Consider the following 19,692-nt stretch of genomic DNA (forward strand, 5'->3'; position numbering starts at 1 on the left):
CACGTAGCCGACAATCAAAAATGCTTCGGCATTCCTCCGGAAACGCCTCTGCCAATCTAACAGCGACGAACATCGCCGACGATACCCTGACCGGAGCACACCTCTATTGAAAATGCAGCGTTGTCATTAAAAAAATGTTTATGTCTTCGTGGTATTTACAGTATACTGGAATTAGTAAAATCTTTAAAAAAAAAGCTTTTTTGAACGATATTTAGCACGAATAGCTATTTTTAAGCAAACCTCAATGCAGTATTATACAGCCCACAAAATTCAGGAAATGATACTTCCTGTCATAAATATCAACTAAATAATGCAGTCGTACGCAAGTTAGGCCGGGAATGGGGTAAGGAACCCATCTTCTAGATTCATAAGTTGAAACTCCAGAGATTTTTTTTGCAAATGAAATGCTAATGATTTCTTCGAAAACCCCATAGAACTTTCCGTTAAAATTTCGTAAAGGGGCGATTCAAATATGACGTCCACTACTATATGGGATTTCTAGACCCCCTCCCCCCTTCTGTCACGCTTTTTTGTATGCCTAGTACATGTACTGTCACAAAATCTTAGACCCCCTCCCCCCTAAAACCTGTGACATCATTTTTGAACGACCCCAAAGCGTAAAAACGTTGAAACTTGAAGAACTCCTCGTTAACAAAGGAGACGGAGGACTGTTTTGCAGAAAGCAGAAACCGAAGGCCAAAGGCCGAAAGTAGTTTGGCCGAGTATGTCATATGATTGAGCAAACCACTTGGCCGTTAAAACTTGAACGGAGAAGGACTGTTCTGCCCATCTTGACCGAACATTTTTGCATTTTTTCGGTTGAACCTTTTGCCAGTTTAGCTGATTTACTACACATAAAGCCTGTCCACGTTAAATTTCGGACACTGAGACAATGTCCAACTGATTTGTAGCCATTTTATCTCTTTGGACAAGAAGGAAAACCCGCTGAAAGAATAACATAAAGCGGAGAGATTCAACTGTCGTGTAGGGGAAGTCGGGGTAGCACGCCCATAGGGGTTAAAACGCGCCACCCCTGAATAAGGTTAAATATCCCCATTTTGATTATTTTCAATAGTCTATACGATAAAGCAATGAAAAATATTGCCATTGGATACATATATTTCATGATTTTTCTCTGTTCTTTATATTTCTTTTCTCTGTTCTTTATGTTCCACACGAAATCGTCGTCAAAAATGGTTTTAAAACGATTTTATGGGCCTTCAAACTTCTGAGGTCGGTGTGGGGCATTACGCCCATGCTCATTTCGTATGACCGAAACAGCTGAAACATTCGGTTAATTGCCTTAATGTAGGCAATTAAAATGAAAATCAGTAGGGGAACTGGGGGTAGGACGCCCGTTTTAACCCATCCACTGGCGCATCTCACCCCGCATGGTTTCAAAATCATTTTTTTCAGGTGCTTTTTAAAAATCAAATTTCTGTGCAATAAAATGGACAATTAGATATCTGTTATCGGTAGTCAGTCGCAGATACGCTGTTCTTCAGTATGCGCTGATGAAAACTGGCTGAAATGGTGGTTTTCATTGATAAAAATGGCATTTTCTTTAACGTGGGCGTCCTACCCCCAGTTCCCCTAACTTGATCTCGTCAGTGGTTTGTGAAAATTTTAAAAAATCGCATGGGATGATGGGTGTCCGAAATTTAACATGAACAGGCTTTATCTATGGTTGCTTCTCCGTGGTCAACTGAATGATTGACTGGGATCGCTCAAGCATTCTTAGTGTACAAGTTTCACTGACTCAAATTTCAAATGATCAATAACGGCGCCAGCTACGTCCTTGTAGTCAGTTAGGAAGAGGGAAGGCTTATTAGTAGGTGATTTTTGCTAATAGAAGACCGTGTTTACCTCTGCGTCACCATAAGAATCACAGGAAGGATTACCAGTCAGTAGCTGGACTCATTTCATTTCATTTATTTAGTTAACATCTAAACAGATAACACTGAATCAACAATTTGACGCCACAATGCACGGTTCGAGGCCGCATCTCTCCATCCTCGGATACGCCCCACGCTCGCCAAGTCGTTCTGCACCTGGTCTGCCCATCTCGCTCGCTGCGCTCCACGCCGTCGCGTACCTGCCGGATCGGAAGCGAACACCATCTTTGCAGGGTTGCTGTCCGGCATTCTTGCAACATGTCCTGCCCATCGTACCCTTCCGGCTTTAGCTACCTTCTGGATACTGGGTTCGCCGTAGAGTTGGGCGAGCTCATGGTTCATTCTTCGCCGCCACACACCGTCTTCTTGCACACCGCCAAAGATGGTCCTAAGCACCCGTCTCTCGAATACTCCGAGTGCTTGCAAGTCCTCCTCGAGCATTGTCCATGTTTCATGTCCGTAGAGGATAACCGGTCTTATTAACGTCTTGTACATGACACATTTGGTGCGGTGGCGAATCTTTTTCGACCGCAGTTTCTTCTGGAGCCCGTAGTAGGCCCGACTTCCACAGATGATGCGCCTTCGTATTTCACGACTAACGTTGTTGTCAGCCGTTAGCAAGGATCCGAGGTAGACGAATTCCTCGACCACCTCGAAGGTATCCCCGTCTATCGTAACACTGCTTCCCAGGCGGGCCCTGTCGCGCTCGGTTCCGCCCACAAGCATGTACTTTGTCTTTGACGCATTCACCACCAGTCCAACTTTTGTTGCTTCACGTTTCAGGCGGGTGTACAGTTCTGCCACCTTTGCAAATGTTCGGCCGACAATGTCCATGTCATCCGCGAAACAAATAAATTGACTGGATCTGTTGAAAATCGTACCTCGGCTGTTACACCCGGCTCTCCGCATGACACCTTCTAGCGCAATGTTGAACAACAGGCACGAAAGTCCATCACCTTGTCTTAGTCCCCGGCGCGATTCGAACGAACTGGAGTGTTCGCCCGAAATCTTCACACAGTTTTGCACACCATCCACCGTTGCTTTGATCAGTCTGGTAAGCTTCCCAGGGAAACTGTTCTCGTCCATAATTTTCCAAAGCTCTACGCGGTCTATATTGTCGTATGCCGCCTTGAAATCAACGAACAGATGGTGCGTTGGGACCTGGTATTCACGGCAGTTTTGGAGGATTTGTTGTACAGTAAAGACTTGGTCCGCTGTCGAGCGACCGTCAACGAAGCTGGCTTGATAACTTTCCACGAACACATTCACTTTTGTTGACAGATAACGGAAGATGATCTGGGATATCACTTTGTAGGCGGCATTAAGGATGGTGATCACTCGAAAGTTCTCACACTCCAGTTTGTCGCCTTTCTTGTAGATGGGGCATATAACCCCTTCCTTCCACTCCTCCGGTAGCTGTTCGGTTTCCCAGATTCTGACTATCAGTTTGTGCAGGCAAGTGGCCAGCTTTTCCGGGCCCATCTTGATGAGCTCAGCTCCAATACCATCCTTACCAGCTGCTTTATTGGTCTTTAGCTGTTTAATGGCATCCTTAACTTCCCTCAAGGTGGGGGCTGGTTGGCTTCCATCGTCCGCTGAACTGACGTAGTCATCTCCTCCGCTGCCTTGACTTTCACTGCCTGTACTCTCAGCGCCATTCAGATGTTCCTCGTAGTGCTGCTTCCACCTTTCGATCACCACACGTTCGTCCGTCAAGATGCTCCCATCCTTATCCCGGCACATTTCGGCTCGCGGCACGAAGCCTTTGCGGGATGCGTTGAGCTTCTGATAGAACTTGCGTGTATCTTGAGAACGGCACAGCTGTTCCATCTCCTCGCACTCCGCTTCTTCCAGGCGGCGTTTCTTCTCCTGAAAAAGGCGGGTCTGCTGTCTCCGCTTCCGTCTATAACGTTCCACGTTCTGCCGGGTACCTTGCTGCAGCGCGACCGCCCGCGCTGCGTCCTTCTCCTCCAGAATCTGTCTGCACTCTTCGTCGAACCAATCGTTCCGTCGACTTCTACCCATATACCCGACGTTGTTCTCCGCTGCGTCGTTAATGGCTGCTTTAACTGTACTCCAGCAGTCCTCAAGAGGGGCCCCATCGAGCTCACCCTCTTCCGGCAACGCTGCCTCGAGATGCTGCGCGTATGCAGTGGCGACATCAGGTTGCTTCAGTCGCTCTAGGTCGTACCGCGGCGGTCGTCGGTACCGAACATTATTGATGACGGATAGTTTTGGGCGCAGTTTAACCATCACCAGATAGTGGTCAGAGTCGATGTTAGCGCCACGATATGTCCTGACGTCGATAATGTCGGAGAAGTGCCGTCCATCAATCAGAACGTGGTCGATTTGTGATTCTGTCTGCAGTGGTGATCTCCAGGTGTACCGATACGGGAGGCTGTGTTGGAAGTAGGTGCTACGAATGGCCATATTCTTGGAGGCGGCGAAATCAATTAGTCGTAGGCCGTTTTCGTTCGTCAGCCGGTGAGCGCTGAACTTTCCAATAGTCGGTCTAAACTCCTCCTCTTGGCCAACCTGAGCGTTCAAATCTCCTATGATGATTTTGACGTCGTGGCTTGGGCAGCTATCGTACTCACGTTCCAGCTGCGCGTAGAATGCGTCCTTATCATCATCAGTGCTTCCGGAGTGTGGGCTATGGACGTTGATTATGCTGAAGTTGAAGAACCGGCCTTTGATTCTCAACCTGCACATTCTTTCATTGATCGGCCACCACAAAAGTAGTAGCTGGACTCGTTGGATCTGAATTCTCTCTGATAAGTGATGTGACAGTACCAGACATCATGCACGCGTACAAAAAAGGATGAGATTGCGCAACGACTGCAGCGCGCACATAAAATTTAGCGCACGCGAGTCTCACGAAACTTTTGTACCTCACATTAACATTGGTGAGTCGATTTGAGACATCTCAATGCGATCAGCTAATGCGCCATGGCAAACCTTTGCAAACAACAGCGGAGGTGCGTACCTAAAACAACTTGGGCGGGAAATTTCCATTGAATAATATCGTCGCCTAAGTAACGCCAGCTATGGATTTCCAGCGCATGAGACGCACATTGAGACACTCTCACTCAAGATGAATACACCATTAGGTGTTCCAATCTGCCAAATTCACGATTCAGCCATCTTGGATTTTAGTATGGGAGAGCCAGCCGGTTTGTTTATGTTTTGCACCGAAAATGAATTTTTCACCCCCGCCCTCTTCTCGTCCATAAATTGGGCAGACTGCAACACCTAGCTGTGTATTCATCTTGCTCTCACTCAGTTATTTTATGCGCGCTAGCTTCGCTTGTCGCACTGAATCGTTACTACGTGAGCATTTGCAGCTTATGGTACACTGTCTCATTCATGTATAGGGCACTGCACGGACTGCTTTGTATCTTTATCACTGCAAAGAAAATTAAAAACCCGACTTAATCCACCTACAGTGAACGCAACCCTTCTTACACTTTTGAATGGTTGTGTGTGCCCAGTGCATATTACAATTTCTATGCATATGACCTTCAATTGAATGTAAAATAACTGATATTATCATGCTTTTAACGATTTCAAAATAATAAAGGGATATTTCTGAAAATTTAACAATTTTTAAAAAATACAAAAAGGCTGCAGATTTGATTTGCCGCCATAAATGGCAATATTACAGCTTCTGTTTAAGCCCGAAAGAGTTCAAATCGGGTCATAGACGGCTGAGATATTGGTGTGACAATTTTTCATTAGTAGTCTGAAAATATGTCTCATATTCGTATTTCACAGATATCTCTGAAACCGAATTTCCGATTGCAGAAAAAATTAGTGAGTCCAATGACAAAACATAGCTTTCGTTTAAAGATAAAATCGCACAAATCGGTCCAAGGACGATTGAGATCTTGTTGGGACATATTTTACCAATGTGTGAAGTTGATACGTCTAATGCTTTATGTTCGTATTTCAGAGATATCTCCGGAACCCAATGTCTAATTGCAAAAACAAAATACAATGGGTTCAATGGCAAAGTCATAGCTTTCGTTTAAAGATAAAATCATGCAAATTGGTTTACAGACGGCTGAGATATTCATGTGACATTATTATGTTAGTTTTCTGAAAATGCACTTCATGTTCGTATTTCTCACATAACTCTGGAACCAAATGTCCGATTGCAAAAAAAAAATGAACTCGTACAATGACAAAGTCATAGCTTTCGTTTAGTGTTAAAATCGTACAAATCGGTCCACGGACGGCTGAGATCTTGATGTGAGATTTTTGTAACGCACACACATACGCACACAAGCACACACGCACACACACACACATACATACATGTGCTCAGTTCGTCGAGCTGAGTTGATTGGTATATACGACTTGGGTCTCCGAGCCTCGGATAAAAAGTCGGTTTTTCAAGCGATCTTTATACCCTTCTTAGGGTGTAAGAAGGGTAAAAAGGGATATTTCTAAAAATTTAACAATTTTTAAAAAATACAAAAAGGCTGCAGATTTGATTTGCCGCCTTAAATGGCAATATTACAGCTTCTGTTTAAGCCCGAAAGAGTTCAAATCGGGTCATAGACGGCTGAGATATTGGTGTGACAATTTTTCATTAGTAGTCTGAAAATATGTCTCATATTCGTATTTCACAGATATCTCTGAAACCGAATTTCCGATTGCAGAAAAAATTAATGAGTCCAATGACAAAAACATAGCTTTCGTTTAAAGATAAAATCGCACAAATCGGTCCAAGGACGATTGAGATCTTGTTGGGACATATTTTACCAATGTGTGAAGTTGATACGTCTAATGCTTTATGTTCGTATTTCAGAGATATCTCCGGAACCCAATGTCTAATTGCAAAAACAAAATACAATGGGTTCAATGGCAAAGTCATAGCTTTCGTTTAAAGATAAAATCATGCAAATTGGTTTACAGACGGCTGAGATATTCATGTGACATTATTATGTTAGTTTTCTGAAAATGCACTTCATGTTCGTATTTCTCACATATCTCTGGAACCAAATGTCCGATTGCAAAAAAAATTGAACTCGTACAATGACAAAGTCATAGCTTTCGTTTAGTGTTAAAATCGTACAAATCGGTCCACGGACGGCTGAGATCTTGATGTGAGATTTTTGTAACGCACACACATACGCACACACGCACACACGCACACACACACATACGTACATGTGCTCAGTTCGTCGAGCTGAGTTGATTGGTATATACGACTTGGGTCTCCGAGCCTCGGATAAAAAGTCGGTTTTTCAAGCGATCTTTATACCCTTCTTAGGGTGTAAGAAGGGTAAAAACAAGGCCAGTAAACGTCAAATTTCATGAAGAACGAAAGAGAAAGAGATTTGTCCGTGCAGTGCCCTATACACGAGAATTAAGAGACTCTGGACAGTACCAGTTTGTCCACACAAAGCAAGACTGCCGTAATCTGAGAAAGTGACGTAACAGCCAATTTACAACATGCATGTTTGCCATTTTTCTGCTATAGAGCTAGATGCGTACTACTCGTTAACACCATTTTTGGAAAATGGCGTATACGTCACTTTTTCAGATTACGGCAGAAAAAGAACCAACTACCTGCATACATAGCAGAAATATGACCAAACGCGCACCAATTGCTTACTTCTCGACCGCACAAATACCACAATACGCACAAGAATACCGGATCGTATGAAGTGTCTAAGAACCGAGCATGAACACGATCAAACTCGTTCTCCACACCATGCGTGCCCAGTAACATATACAAACTGTGATGGCCAACCCACGGTGCCCCGGTAGACCGTTATTATAAAATAAAAATGTCCATCAAAACCAAGTACAGGGTTCGATTCATGTGGTAATTCTGCGCCTCTGGACCAATTTTTAAAAAAATCCCTAGGAGAAATCTCGAGAAATCTTGATTTGAAGTTTTTAGTTAAGAAATTTCAAAAGAATCCATATAAGAATACAAAAATATCACCAAAAACCCTGATTAATCCACCTAGATAGATGTCCTTCAATTCTTCTTGAACCAGTCGGAAGTAACCGCCAGCTTTGTAGGGTTGCTGTCCGGCATTCGAACAAATATCTTTCAGCCGAATGACTTTTGCCAAATTTATTATATGGCCGTCGTTTAGCCGAAATGGACATAAGGCCGAAATGTCGTTCGGCCAAACTGGTCTTTTGGTTAATAGATTCGTTTGAACAAATAGGTAATTTTCTCGAAAATGCTGAACATTCCATCCGAACGGCATTTTCGGCCAGATTACTTATTCGGCTTGACGACCCTTTTCCCTTTTAACAATTTCCAGTGGAATTGCCGAAGAACTTATTATAGACAATCCACAGAAATTCCTTTAAAATTTTCCGTTTAAATATTGCTTTTGTTTTTGAGACTTTTCGTTTCGTCGTTGAAAACATTGACACTTGTCTTCAGCGGCTGCTTCCCCGAAAGCCCATTTGTACATGTTATTCCCATATATATATAAGTAATTCTTTCAAAACATGCATTTGTCAATAAAAATTCCAGCTAAAAGCTCTATTTTATTGGCAAATGTGCACTCACACAACCAGTCGACGGTAATTGTCAAAAATCAGGGTTACAAAAAAACTATCCCCTTGTCGCTGAGCCTGGCACTAAATGCTCGGCGTGGAATGGAAACTCAAACGTAGGAATAAAATTTTGGGACTTAGGCGCATACCGAAAAGTTTTTCGTGAAAATAAAAAAATACTTAGAAATTCTTAAGAGTTTTAGTGGAAACTTCAAAAAATTGCCGTGGAAACTCCGAAGAATTTTCCATATAATTTAAAAACAAAATCGCGTTCAAGTTCTGTATAATTTTCTATGGAAATTTTGAACCATTTTTCGTTGAAATCCAGAGAATGTTATGCTGCAATCTACATTTGAACAATTTCCTGTGAAAACTTTAAAAAAATTCGTGGAAATTTCGGAGAATTTCTCTAAAAAACTCCAGAGAGGTTGCCGTGAAAACTCTGAAAAGATTCTTGCGGATATTTCAAAGAATTTTATGGGTAAATTTATGTATAATACTCAATAGATATTTCGAGGATCTTCACGTGAATATTCTGAACGATTTTCTGAAGAAATTTCAAACAATTCCCCGTAAAAAAACTAAATAATTTCTCATGTTATCTCCGAAAAATTTTCCGCGTAATATATTCCAAACAATATGACTTTGAAATTCAAAAGAGCTTCTGTCAAATTCTACGGGGCACCCCCCAGGATTGTGCCTTTGGGTAAGAGAATCAATCTCTGAAAATTTCAGCTCAATCGCTTGTTGCATAAGCTGCGCCATTTGATTTGAAGTTTGTATGGTGGTTTCAGCCAAAATGCATAGGAAAATACACCTCCGTCACTCTTTCGTTCAGGAAATTGGTTTAGTATGCCCGATTGAGCTCAGAATTGCAACAAAGGCAGTTGATATGTTAAAGATCAATTCCACAGAACATTATACGATAATTAAATGAACTTTTCTATAGTATTTGGCTGATCTATTAGGGGTTAGGTTGCGCACTTTGGAATTCATTGATTGTCATGAAAAACATACGCATGATATCAAAGATGCCTGCGATGTGTGGTTTTGCGCGCGCTCAAACATATGCAGAAGTACGCGCGCCACAACACATATCTAAGCCATCTTTGATAACATGGGCACGTTTTTCATGATAATCAATGAATTCCAAAGTGCACAGCCCAACTCCTAATAAATCATCCGAAGCTTTATAAAAAGTCATTTAATCATCGTATAATGTTCTGTAGAATTGATCTTTAACATATCAACTGCCTTTGTTGCAATTCTAAGCTCAATCGGGCATATTGAACCAATTTCCTGAACGAAAGAGTGACGGAGGTGTATTTTCCTAACCATTTTGGCTGGTACCACCATACAAACTTCAAATCAACTTATGCAACAAGCGATAGAGCTGAAATTTTCAGAGATTGATTTTGTTACCCAAAGGCACAATTCCGGGTGCCCCGTAGAATTCGACAACTTTTTTTCTCCCCATACAAGGCTGGGCCACTCTAATGGAGTTTCATCAGATTTTTTCGGTGGTATTTAAAATGCTCTCGCCTTAATGTTTTGAATATGTCCCGAAAAAAATTGAAAAAAATATCTTTAAGAAATGGTCGCAAAAAATACCATGCCGATTCACGCTGCCGCCGCCGCCGGCTGAAATAGCAAACGGTGTGACGCCGAAAACGCCGCCGACCAAAATTACCACAAACGCCGCCGACGACGATTTTCGGACCAGCGCACACCTCTACCCCTACCCTCTCGTAATAATCTGTAACAATTTCCAGAACTACCCTCACCCCTAAGCGTAACTCGTAACAAAAGTCGTTAAAAAATTGATTTGTTAGATTTGAAGCACGATACAATAAATTAATATGTATATTATTATTTATATATTTCGAAGGACTCTCACCCCCTTTATTTTGCGTAACAAATCGTAATAAATATTAAGCAATACACCACCCCTTTTCCATACATAAAATTGTGATTTGGTACAGATTCTGTAACCGAGTTTTATGTCCAACGATGAATTCCGTTGTGGCTATTTTTCATAAAATTTTGCTGTGCACCAGCTATGTACATATGAGATGTAATTAAACCCAATCAACAAGTGTCTTTGGCAGGTTTGACTAAGTTTCGAAGTTTAGAACTGCTCCCATGTCTATCTCACCGAACATATATTCATCTCTCGCGAAAGAAAGAAACAGAGCACAATCTCTTCACTTCTTTTTGCTAACATACTGAAGAAGGTCACAAAATTTATTTTCTCTTACATATGAGATAACATAGAAGCTATGAGTAGGCCACACAAATAAAAATATGTTGTAATCAACACGATTTCAATTTTTATGTGCACATATATGCAATATTAACCTAAATACAGTACTGAATTCCAAAAACCAATATATAGAATAACAAATCTCAAAAGAATGAAAAAAATAGCCAAATATATTTTTTTTTTCTCTGTTTTTCGATATTTACGTTGATCGATATTTACGTTGGTCCAGGAAATACCAAATAAAAGAAGTTTTCATTATGCACAAATAAAAAATATTATCTCCCTTTTTTTGTCTTGAACCTATTTCGATTTTTCGTAGATTATTCCGACCCCAAAAGTTCTACTAATATAAATGCAAGAAGTAATGCACGCTTCCCATTAACTGCCAATCCTAAGAAAATTATCTATCACCGATCATCTCAACGACAACCGCGATTAACAAACCGACTACTGGAAACTATCGTCGCTTAAATCTGCTGCTGCCAATAGTGCCACCGTTACTAATTCACCCAAAGTAGTTTATAATCGATTTCATTCGACTGCCATCGCTCAAACAGCTGTGAACCGGTTTCCGGAACATAAGAAAAAAAAATGCGTGCATAATGGGTGTGTTACTAAAATAGGAGCATAGACTGGCAAACATTTTTGAATGCTAACGACCAAACCGAAGAATGACAACAATGAATCATATTTTACCTTCCACGTGATTATTGCGCTTTATGAATGGCTATGCCCTTCCTCTGATATTAATGTGATTGTTCACATGAGGCCTGTCGTTCGGTATAGTAATCAAAAGTTCAACTGTATACTGTAATATCAAGAATCAAATCTTGTTACTATTGATCTTTTTGAACTCATAATACCTGGAATTTAAAATCGCATTCAAATAATAAATAAATGTTACCCTATATCGGGATGCGCCAAATGATTACCCTATGAAATCGAGCGATAATTTACATATCGCTTATATTTACCGAAACTTTTAGAGAGTGACGCCATGAGCGTAGGTAGTTGTTGGCCTTGGATATAGTTTGAGCAAAAAATTTGCCTTTTCGATAGATATGTGTACCGATAGATATTTGAACTATAATCACTCATACCTGATTTGTATTGGTTTTTTACTTTCAGAATTTCGCAATACTCGTAACTTTGGCTCTGGCTATAGTCACAAAGGCCCAAAAATTCGATGGATATTTCTATCCGAAGCCCAGTTGTAATTTCCAGGAAGCGCAAACAGTATATGTGACACAAACCGTCACGGATTACAAAGTGCAAACACAAACTCTACCAGGAGGCATTCAACATGATGAAAGAGTTATAACGCAATACTCATCAATTTATGTCACCTCAACATTTACTGAAACAGCTGCGGCATATCAAACCGTTACTCATACCAACACTTTAACCGTTCCCGCCCAAATACAGCCAGGTCAAACGATCTACCAAACAGTTACGCTACCACCGATAGTTTCTACGTATGTTTCGACTCAAATTCAGGCCACACCAGTATACCAAACAGTAAAGGATACAACGACCGTTACACTACCAGCTCAAGTCCTTCCGGCTCAAACCATCACCAAAACTATACAACAACCACCAGTTATAAGCACGACAACGCTATTAAGAACCGAAACCGTCCCGGTAGTGTCCACCATCCGAGATACCACAACTGTATTCGCACCACCAGTGACCCTTCCGCCCCAAGTTATCTATTCCACTATTCAACAACCTGCTCAGTACATTACCACCACATCATATTACACCACTACATCTCCCGTAATTCAAACCGTACAAACTACGATCACTGCTGCTCCGATAACCCTACCAGGACAAACCATCTATAAAACAGTAACCCAACCCCCACAAGTGATCTACTCAACAGTCAACCAACCCGTGCCAACTCCCGTTTATCAAACCGTTACTGAATACAAAACCGTTCAATTGCCTGGCCAAGGCCCTGTATACCAAACAATCTACAGCACCGTGACCTTGCCAGGACAAGCCCACACCGTTGACAACATACTGACAATGACTCTTCGTGATATCCAATATGTTACCCAAACCGTTACCCAGACCCGGCCCGGGGTCCAGCACGATGCTCAAACTGTCTACTCCACCGTTCAACTGCCAGCGGTTACGCAGACCTACTGTGGACCTCAGAACACGTACCTTCCGGCACTACAAGACAACGCCGTTGGCCGTGGAGCTTTCGGAGGCTTCAGTCCACGACTCAACCGGTACTTCTAAGGGAATGTTCAAAACAATATGTGCGGGTTTTTTTCTCTGCATAGAGTCGTTCAAAGATGAAGCGCAAGACGTAATAAACTGCAATGTAAAAAGAACGAATAACTTGTAAATATGTATAAGGAATGCCATGAAATTCGAATAAATTTAGCAAATCGGATGACGTCAATGGAATAGTTTTTATATCGAAAGAAAATTCCGTTTTCGTTATCACCCCACAAAAAAACGTTGTTTGAAATTATAGGTAGTTCACTCAGTTTTAATATGCATTCCCACAGAAACAATACAAAACAAGAGACTCATCGGACTGAAGTGACGAACCCTTTTTGGCAGCAAACCGGCCGCCAACCAAGACAGCAATTTTGTTATTTTCTCCCACGCATCGTCTACCTATGTTTTCATCTCAACGCAGTAGCGACTCGTGAGCCGCAGATTAATTGGCGTATATTTTAAAGTAAAGCATACGAATAATTCCCATATTAAAGAGCAAAACAAAGGACAAACAATAGGTGCAGTGAAACGCATTAATGATTTCGGTCCTTCCCTGGTCAATGTCAAACAAAAAAAAATGTTAATGTGCGAGTTGGTTGAAGATTTATCCGCGATAATGCGATCACAACCTTGCAGCTGAAGCTGACACAAGTCATCATAATCTGATGGTTGTTTGACATGCTTCCTGATATGTTTAACCATAGTGCAGGAAATTGAACCAAAGTAAAGTTTCAATGCAAAGTTTGAAGGACTAGAAAAGAAGTAAATCGATTGATTCATCCTGCGGAGATAAAAACATTATTCACGGATAATGAATGAGGGACCTTCATGACAAAATAAAAACCAACAACTTCCAACACCTCCAATACCGATTGCAAACAATCTATCGAGGGGTCTCGGGGTTTTCTATTCAAATAAAGTTTTTAAGTTAAAAAAATCTTTTATCATGTATCACATTTCCTTTAATATAAGTAAAATGATATTCCCAAAATATTTTGAACATGTTTATCAGGAATGAAATTAAAAACCCTTTTAATCCACCAAGCAGTGATGTTGCATTTCTCGTACATTATAAAAACAGTATTTTGCCATAGCTTTTCAGCCCTTAGTCCAATTCGGCTCAGCGGCGGCGTTTGTCAGAATTTTAGTCGGCGGCGGCGGCGTTTTCGGCGTCATGCCGAAAGCCATTTGGGCCGGCGGCCGGCGGCGGCGGCGTGAATCGGCGTGGCGATTTTTTTATTACGTTTCTTATTTTTTTTGCATTTTTCGGGATATTTTCAAGGCATTAAAGGAAGAATCTTTTGAATTTCGCATGAAAAATCTAATGAACTTCTCCAGAAAATTCTACAAGTTTTTCCAAAATTTGTAAATTATTTTCGGATTTTCCATGGGAACTAATTAGCAAGTTTCGATAAATCTTTGGAATTCCCAAATAAAATTGTTTGGAATTTCAGCAGAAAATTCGTAGCAATTTACATGAGAAACATCAGAATTTTCACGAAAAATTGTTCTTAACTTCTACAAGAAAATCTTCGGAAATTCACGGAAAGTTTCTGTTGAGTATTCTTCGAAAAATCTTCATAATTGCAGGAGAGTGCGGCTGGTAGACTGATTGTTTTAACGTTGACTTTCTCAGTCTAGAATAATTAGGACGGCTAGTTTGGCATGGCCAACAGATTTCAATAAAAAAAATGTTTGGATTTCAACGGAAAATTGTTCAAAGTTATTGGATTTCTACCGAAAATAGACGTTCGATAACCGAAAGTTCAGAGGTGAACCAGCCAAGAGCTGAAAGCCTCTTTAATAAAGAAGAAAAAAAACCGAAAGTCATTTAACTGCAATTCGATAGTTACATCAGTTTTGCAGTTATCGGACAGCTGAACTTCAAAACGATGTCAAAGTCGATGCATTGCACTGCACAATCAGGTGCACTTCTATTGCATCTGACGTGGCCTGACAATTATTCGACGTAAATAATCTGTCGCGGTTATCGAACGGCATTCGCTATCAGGTATCAGGTATCAGGTATCAGAACGTCGGCTCAGGAGGCACGTTCCCCTCAATTTGGGAGATTTGTGCCATCGCCTTCACTGGCCTTTCTCATCATTTACCTGACGGAAAAGGAAGTGAAAAGGGGAAAGGAAGAGGAAGTGAAGTTAAGGAGAATGGAACCATTTATAGGAAAGCCAATTATGTAGACTCACACGCATTCAGCTAGGGACTAAAGAGAGGTGTCACAAAAACACAGAGGACGTAACAATGGACGAACGTTAAAGACGAAACACAGAGTGCACTGTGAAAAACGCATAATGCGAATCCATATAGGTGACAATCACAAAGTACATTGTAAAAATCGCATAATGCGAATCCATATAGGTGACAATTTGTTGAAAACTAAGTAAAACACATATTCATAACCCCATTCTTATTGAACCTCACGTTGAGATTGAACAAGAGTAGCCGAACCCGAACGTCAAGAACGAAGCACAGAGTACACTGTGAAAAACGCATAATGCGAATCCATATAGGTAACATACACAAAGTACATTGTAAAAAACGCATAATGCGAATCCATATAGGTGACAATTTGTTGAAAAAAAAACTAAGTAAAAAAACACTTTCATAACCCCACCCTTATTCAACCTCAAGTTGAGATCAAACAAAAGTAGCTGAAGCCAAACATCAAAGACGAAACACAGATTACACTTTGAAAAACATATAATACGAATCCATATAGGTGACAAACACAAAGTACATTGTAAAAAAAACGCATAATGCAAATCCATATAGGTGAAAATTTGTTGAAAAACTAAGTAAAAAACATTCATAATCCCACCCTTATTCAACCTCAAGTTGAGATTAAACAAGAGTAACTGAAGCCGAACGTCAAAGACGAAACACAGAGTACACTGTGAAAAGCGCATAATGCGAATCCATATAGGCGACAAACACAAAGTACATTGTAAAAAAATGCATCATGCGAATCCATATAGGTGGAAGTTTGTTGAAAAACTAAGTAAAACACATATTCATAACCCCACTCTTATTTAACCTCACGTTGAGATTGAACAAGAGTAGCCGAAGCCAAACGTCAAGGACGAGACACACAGTACACTGTGAAAAAAACGCATAATGCGAATCCATATAGGTAACATACACAAAGCACATTGTTAAAAACGCATAATGCGAATCCATATAGGTGACAATTGGTTGCAAACTAATTAAAACACATATTCATAACCCTACTCTTATTTAACCTCACGATGAGGTTGAATAAGAGTAGCCGATTATCTCGGAGAAGTAAAAAGTCAACTACGCCATATCTCCGGTTAGCGCAGCGAGGGCTTAAATACTGTGAAGGGGGGCCTGGTGCTTCACAGGCTCCGTTTGCGGTTAGGTTCTTATTAGACCCCCTAACCATTCATTCGTAGGCACGGTAAGCATAAAGCCGCATCACACCGAGAATTAGGGGTCACCTGTATGGTGGACTTTTACCACTGGAACAGGCAATCCGTAATGTTATTCTTAGCCAGATAACCAGCTGCCGACACCACACGGCTATCTAGGCTGTTCGTGGAGAGAAGTTGACATTGACTTTACGTCAACTCTCAATGTGGCCGAACAGCCGGAAAACTGCACTGCACAATCAGGTGCACTTCTATTGCATCTGACGTCGCCTGACAATTATTTGACGTAAATAATGCGTCGCGGTTATCGAACGGCATTCGCTAACTGAAACGAAAACATATTGCATTTATTGAACGACTAGTGTATTAATGTTCCATTGGCCGAAAGCGACATACGGCCGATCCGGTAAATTGGCCGAAAAAGTTGTTTGCCCTAACAGGTCGTTTGGCCGAATAGGTCATCAGCCCGAAAATGCCGTTTGGCCGAAATGGTCGTTTGAAAGAATGGGCCATTTGGCTGAAAATATCGCTTGGGCCAACAGGTCATACGGCCAAATGTCAATAACTGAACGGGTAATTTGCAGTTGTTGAACGCCCATCATACTTATCAAAGAGCAATCAATTTTTTTCCCTGAAGAAGACACCGATGTCGAAACGTTGGACAAAATTTAAAAATTTGTTCTAATAAATCAGAATGCATAGCTGAAAAATCTCAAAAATGAACGGGTAATTTAGTCAAAAATATCTACCTGTTTGGCCTAGTGACATTTACGTTGAAAAGGCATTTTTGTCAAACAACCGTTGAACGAAATTGGTACAAGCCAAGACTATTGTATGAGAGTAGCATCACTTTCATCCGTTACCACAGATATTGATTTGGGACTAATCACTAACTCTTAGATGGAAGCAATGCACTCTCCAATAGCCGAGATCTGTCCTGGCCACGTCCTTGCGAATGCAGAGGAAAGAGATGGATAGTAGATAGATGGATAGATGGATAAGTAGGTATCCAACAATACTTAAGAAAGATGCAGAGAACTCTACGACCTCTCATAGGTGCCACGGACGGTTTTGGGATTGTGTGGAAGTTTATAACAGTAGGAAACGTTTTGGTATAACGTGAAACACAGAAAGAACTAAGATAGAAATACAAAAAAGGAAAGGGACGAGCCTGGAATTGAACCCACGACCTCCTGCTTATAAGGCAGAAGCGGTAGCCACAAGACCACCGAGCTCGTCATCGTTGAACGATATTTCGTACTCTCCACTTTTCAAGTCGATACTGGCCTTTAAGTCAAAAGTCATCTACCCAAATCTCATTAGGGGTCGTACACTTATTACGTAAGACATTTTTCTGGGTTTTTCGAACCCCCTCCCCCCATGTAAGATTTTTTTCATACAAACAAATTTTTATTTATGTGGTGCGTAAGATAACGACAGAACCACCCCCCGTTCCCCCATAAGTGCTTACGTAATATGTGTACGGCCTCTTAAGCCTAATTGAACGTTTATCCGAAACTTTTATCAGGTCGAGAATGGTTTGACCAAAAATGTAGTTTTACCGAAAGCGTACATACATCCAGGAATGGACATTTAGCCGAACTGTTAATTTGGCCGAAAAATCGATGAACCGAATAGATCATTTAATTGAAAATGCTGTTCGGTAGGAATGGTCATTTCTGCAAAACAACTCTTCCGGCCAAGCGGAATTTTCTGTCAAATGATCTATTAGGCTTATCGACTTTTTGGGAAAATGGTCAATTGAGCCGAACGACACTTTTAAAAGAAGGTTACAGAAAGGACATTTTTGGGCCAAACGGCTTTTTCTGCCAAATGACAATTCTTACCAAACGGCATTTTTGGTCAAATGATCCATATTCGGTCGAAAGACTTTTTCAGCCCAACAGCATTTTCAGCCAAGTGACCTGTTAGGGCAAACAACTTTTTCCAAGTACGACCAAATTTTCCATTTGCTTTCAGCCAAACTACAGGTTTTGACCTGATAATAGTTTCCGTTAAACGTTTAGTTTTGCTAAATGGTAGTTAGCTAGATGTCTTTTGGCCTAAGGGCCAGTATCGACTTAAAGGAGAGGCTACGGAATTTTGTTCAATGGTCAATTGGGTCCTAAAATGATGAATCGATATTCGATTTTCCTGTTAATTCGAAGTTAATCATCCTGAACGCGTCAGTTTTCTTCCAACTCAAAAGTCGAAAGGAACATTTTATAATTTGAAATTTAAAAATAAATCGAAAATGCTTCCTCGACATTTTCGGTCTTGTTTGACGTACGGAATAATATGATTCAAACGTCCTAGCAAAACACCACAGTACACTCAACTCAACTCAACCTTTGACAGTTAATATATGGGCCTGACGTTTTGGGCTGAGGGTTCATTCGTTCTGATATGTTGCCTTTTCAGCAACAGACGTTGCTCAGCCCAAAATAAGTCTTATGCAACGTACACACCAGTCAAGCAGTTTGACGAACATTGACTCCGCCCCCAAGAAAACACTTCGGTTGCTGCTTTGTTTGAACGTGTATGAAGTTGTTCGAACAACCATTTAACAGTTGGCGACTCGGTTGGAAAAAATTAAAACGGTTTGATTTTGGTTTGAGTTGTCGGGGTGGAGTCAAGGTTCGCCGAACATGTTTGAGCATTTGTGGTGAAGTTGCACAAACCCCCATCTATTTTTTGATGGTTGGTGCTCAAGTTGGCGCTTCGGTCGTTCGTGTGTGATATTGTTGGTCGAATAAATTGATTGTTCGTGTCGCTGTTGGTAAAACTTGATGGATGTTTGAATAAACGAGAGGTGGAGTGAATGTTGGTCAAACTGCTTGACCGTGTGTACGTTCCATTAAAAAGTCTCAAACACAAAAATATAATTTTTACTGACTTAGATAATATCAGTATTTATATAACATCGGTTCATGTATTCTTGACCGATGTACTATCGTTTGCAATCATAAACGATGTAGGGCTTTAGCACCCAATTTACAAAAAAAAAAGTCTATGTCGCCAAACGAGTGACCATTTTTGATCATATTACCCGTTCAGTCCGAGGTTCAGTCATTGATATTTGGCCGTGTGACTAGTTGGACCAAATGACATTTTCGGCCAAATGGATCATTCTGTCAAAAAACCATTTCGACTAAACGGCATTTTTGACCAACGATCGTTTCGGCCAGACGACCTGCTAGGGCAAACGGCTTTTTCGGCAAAGTTACCAGTTCGGCCGTCTGTCGCTTTCAGCCAATGGAATTTCCCAAGAATTTCTTATCGAAGAGATTCTCATGTAAATTCCAATCAATTTTCCTTGAGAGCTCAAAAGAGCTCCTCTTGGTAATTACAAAAAGTTCTC

At 41.0% G+C, this 19,692-nt stretch overlaps 1 protein-coding gene across 1 annotated transcript in view; it reads left to right on the forward strand.

Annotated features, from left to right (window-relative positions):
- Positions 1–13,102, forward strand: part of LOC134215451 (uncharacterized) — a 33,951-nt gene extending 20,849 nt beyond the window's left edge. The window contains exon 2 of the mRNA XM_062694640.1: positions 11,818–13,102. Within this exon, the coding sequence (XP_062550624.1) occupies positions 11,818–12,936 (1,119 nt within the window). The 3' untranslated portion in view covers positions 12,937–13,102. The remainder of the gene's footprint in view (positions 1–11,817) is intronic.
- The last annotated feature ends 6,590 nt before the right edge of the window (positions 13,103–19,692 follow it).

The sequence above is a fragment of the Armigeres subalbatus genome, chromosome 2, assembly GCF_024139115.2.
Source record: "Armigeres subalbatus isolate Guangzhou_Male chromosome 2, GZ_Asu_2, whole genome shotgun sequence".
Lineage (NCBI taxonomy): Eukaryota > Metazoa > Arthropoda > Insecta > Diptera > Culicidae > Armigeres > Armigeres subalbatus.